Source organism: Gekko japonicus, unplaced genomic scaffold (genome assembly GCF_001447785.1).
Source record: "Gekko japonicus isolate JY-2015 unplaced genomic scaffold, Gekko_japonicus_V1.1 scaffold2139, whole genome shotgun sequence".
Taxonomy (NCBI): Eukaryota; Metazoa; Chordata; class Lepidosauria; order Squamata; family Gekkonidae; genus Gekko; species Gekko japonicus.
The window spans coordinates 105,363-108,774 of record NW_015170952.1 but is presented as its reverse complement, the minus strand read 5'-3'; the positions used below and the strand labels follow the sequence as shown (position 1 = coordinate 108,774).

At 46.8% G+C, this 3,412-nt stretch overlaps 1 protein-coding gene across 1 annotated transcript in view; it reads right to left on the bottom strand.

Moving 5' to 3' along the window:
• Window positions 1–3,412, bottom strand: part of GRPEL1 (GrpE-like 1, mitochondrial (E. coli)) — a 7,645-nt gene that overhangs the window by 3,709 nt on the left and 524 nt on the right. The window contains exon 2 of the mRNA XM_015418903.1: window positions 804–972. Coding sequence (XP_015274389.1) covers window positions 804–972 — 169 coding nt within the window. The remainder of the gene's footprint in view (window positions 1–803; window positions 973–3,412) is intronic.

The window sequence follows — 3,412 nt, the reverse complement described above, 5'->3', positions numbered from 1 at the left end:
CGCGGCGGCGGCGAGGCCAGCTACAGAGCGTTCCCTGCGCATGCCCCACGTGTGCACAAACCTCCCCCTCCCCCCCAAGTGCCCCCGGAGCGTGGATTTAGCGATCCGCACTCATGGGGGCAACTTCGCTATTAGTATATAGTATACTCAAGTGGTTAAGACGCTGAACTGCAGGCTGTGGAAGGTCAGTAGTTCAGCAGTTCAAGACCCGGGTGCCGCAAGACAGGGTGAGCTCCTGTCTCTAGTTCCAGCTCCTGCCAACCTAGCAGTTTGAAAGCAAGAAATTGCAAGTAGATAAATAGGTACCACTTCGGTGGGAAGGTAACAGCGTTCCGTGCGCCTTGGTGTTTAGTCATGCCGGCCACATGACCACGGAAACGTCTTCGGACAGCGCTGGCTCTTCGGCTTTGAAACGGAGATGAGCACCGCAACCCTAGAGTCAGATTCGACTGGCTTTCGAGCAAGGGAACCTTTACCTTTTTATACATAACCAAGATTGCTGTTTAAACATTAATACAAACTGTAAGGTCAGATACATATATCACAATGCCGTCTACTTGCTCTGGAGTCGCCCTTCCCGAGCTAAGACCAAAAAAAAAAAAAAAAGCCAGAGGCTAAAAAACTGTGAGCTAGCTCACACGAACTCAGTTTAGAGGGAACACTGCTTCTGACTAGACCTTACAATTCTTTTTTCTGACATTAAAGGTTTCAACTCTCAATTCTGAAATCAATTATTGATCCTAGCTTGGATAGTGTTACCTCCCTAATGAATATTTTGAGGGGACGAACGCAAGGATTTGTACCGTCATTTCTTTCAGTTGCTCTTCCAGTTTAGTCTTTTCCTCTGTTAACTTTGCAGTAGCAGCAGAGTCAGAATCAGATTTCTGTTCACTGTGGGGGTGACTTGGCTCCTCTTCCGAGTTTGGCCCAGTACTTTTCTCCTGAGTCACTGTACAAAGCATCCGAGAAGTCCTGGAACAAAATCACATTCAATGGCACTTCAAGCGGCTTTCTTTGAGAGAACGCGTTAGTCCAATACAAAGAGGAAGCGGAATGGTAGTTTTTACTAGAGAGACATTTGATAACTCAGATTCGGGTGTGTAGCCGTATTGGTCTTAAACAGCAGCGTCATTGGCTCTTCTTGGCAACATCCTCCTACCTGCATGTAATGGTTGGCGAATTCTGTTTCAATGTATCTGAAGAAGTGTGCATGCATACGAAAGCTTATACCCAGAAACATTATTTGATAATACAGCTTGCTCAAGAACTTCCGCAGACTTCAAGGTAAAGAGCTTCGGAGTGTTAGAAAAAAGCCTTAGTATACTGAGTGCTAGTCACTATGCATCAAAATTGAACACTGATGCTCACTCCATGACTAAGGAAAAAACACAGCCGATTATTGGATTGGTCCCCTATCAGATTATGGCTTCAGCCCTACAGGCATTTTCCAGGAAGTACACTCCATTGAATAACGCAGGACTTACCCCAGACTACAGCTACCTATATGTATCCTGAAACTTACGAATGACTGAGTCAGTTAATGCACCACAGCCATATTGAACAGTATGATTTATATGCAGTTTATTAATCACAAGGTTTTTAAATACTTGTTGTCTTATTTTTGGGTTTTTTATTAGAAGCATTAATTACGGACTTTATTGTGTTATTCTGTGTATGACTGCTGGCCTGTACTCATTGCCACATAAAAATGTGCCCAACAAGAACTGAAGTGTGATTTTACAGGCATGCACATACTGCAGTTAAAGTGAACCAACATGAAAATTAAGCTCAGATTGGTACTTAAAAGTTTCAGGCTTTTATCTGCCATCCTAGGATTTCTAAGTGGGTAGAGGCCAAAAGGTTAGGATATATTTACAAACGACCCCCCTAACTCCCCCTCACACAAACAAGTTTAAGGCATTCTTTTTTCCCTAGCATGCTCTCCTAATTATCTTTTTTTCCTGGGAGAAAGCAATTGAGACACATCACCATGTTTTGAAAACTGTACGTGAAAGGGCAATAATCCTGCACTGATACGGTAGAATGACCAGCCAGCACTGCAGGGGACCGCCTAGCTCTGTGCTTGCTCAAGGGCCGTTTCAGCATCTCCAATCCACAAGAGACAAGAAAGGAGGCAGTCATGCTCGATGGGTGACCTTGGGCCAGTCACCCTCTCTCAGCCCCAGGATTACTGTGAGGATAAAAACAGAGATGTAAGCCACTCTGAGTACCCATGGGGGGGAAAAGTGAGGTATAAGTGAATTAAATCAGGGAAAAAAGCAGTACAATGGATGGCACTACATCAGACGCCATGTGGAGAATCACATGCTGGAGCACGGCCCTATGTTTAAAAATATGTCCTGCAAGCCAGCGCAGCAAGAGAATAGCATGGTGAAGTCCTTTCCCCCGATTTGCTAGCTTTCCATTTGCAAGAAGATCAATCCAGATGGGCAGCCGTGTTAGTCTGTAGCAGAAGAATGCGGTGGCTCAAGTGGTTAAGACGCTGAACTGCAGGCTGTGGAAGGTCCGTAGTTCAGCAGTTCGAGACCCGGGTGCCGCACGATGGAGTGAGCTCCCGTCTCTAGTTCCAGCTCCTGCCAACCTAGCAGTTCGAAAGCAAGAAATTACAAGTAGATAAATAGGTACCGCTTCAGTGGGAAGGGAACAGCGTTCCGTGCGCCTTGGTATTTAGTCACGCCGGCCACATGACCATGGAAACATCTCCGGACAGCGCTGGCTCTTTGGCTTTGAAACGGAGATGAGCACCGCAACCCTAGAGTCGGATTTGACTGGCTTTCGAGCAAGGGAACCTTTACCTTTTAGCAGAATAGATGCTTTCTAATGATGGTGCTGGAGAAGACTCTTGAGAGTCCCTTGGACTGCCAGGAGATCAGATCAGTTAATCCTGAAAGAAATCAACCCTGACTGTTTCCTGGAAAGCCAGAGACTGAAGCTGAAATACTTTGGCCACCCAAACGAGAAGGGAGCCCTCCCTGGAGAAGACCCTGATGCAAAGTTTGAGGGTAACAGAAGAGGGGGACGGCAAAGGATGAGATGGTCAGACAGTGTTCTCGATGCATCGAACATGAAGTTGAGCAAACTCCGGAGCACGATGGAAGACTGGAGGGCCTGGCGTGATGCGGTCCATGGGGTCACGAAGAGTCGGACTCGACTGTGCGTTGTTGTTGTTCAGTCGCACAGTCGAATCCGACTACTTGCGACCCCATGGACCAGATCACGCCAGGCCTTCCTGTCTTCCACCGTCCTCCAGAGTTTGCTCAACTTCATGTTCGTTGCATCTATGACACTGTCTAACCATCTCATCCTTTGCAGTTCCCGTCTTCTTTGACCTTCAGTCTTTCCCAGCATCAGGGTCTTCTCCAGTGAGTGCTCCCTTCTCATTTGGTGGCCA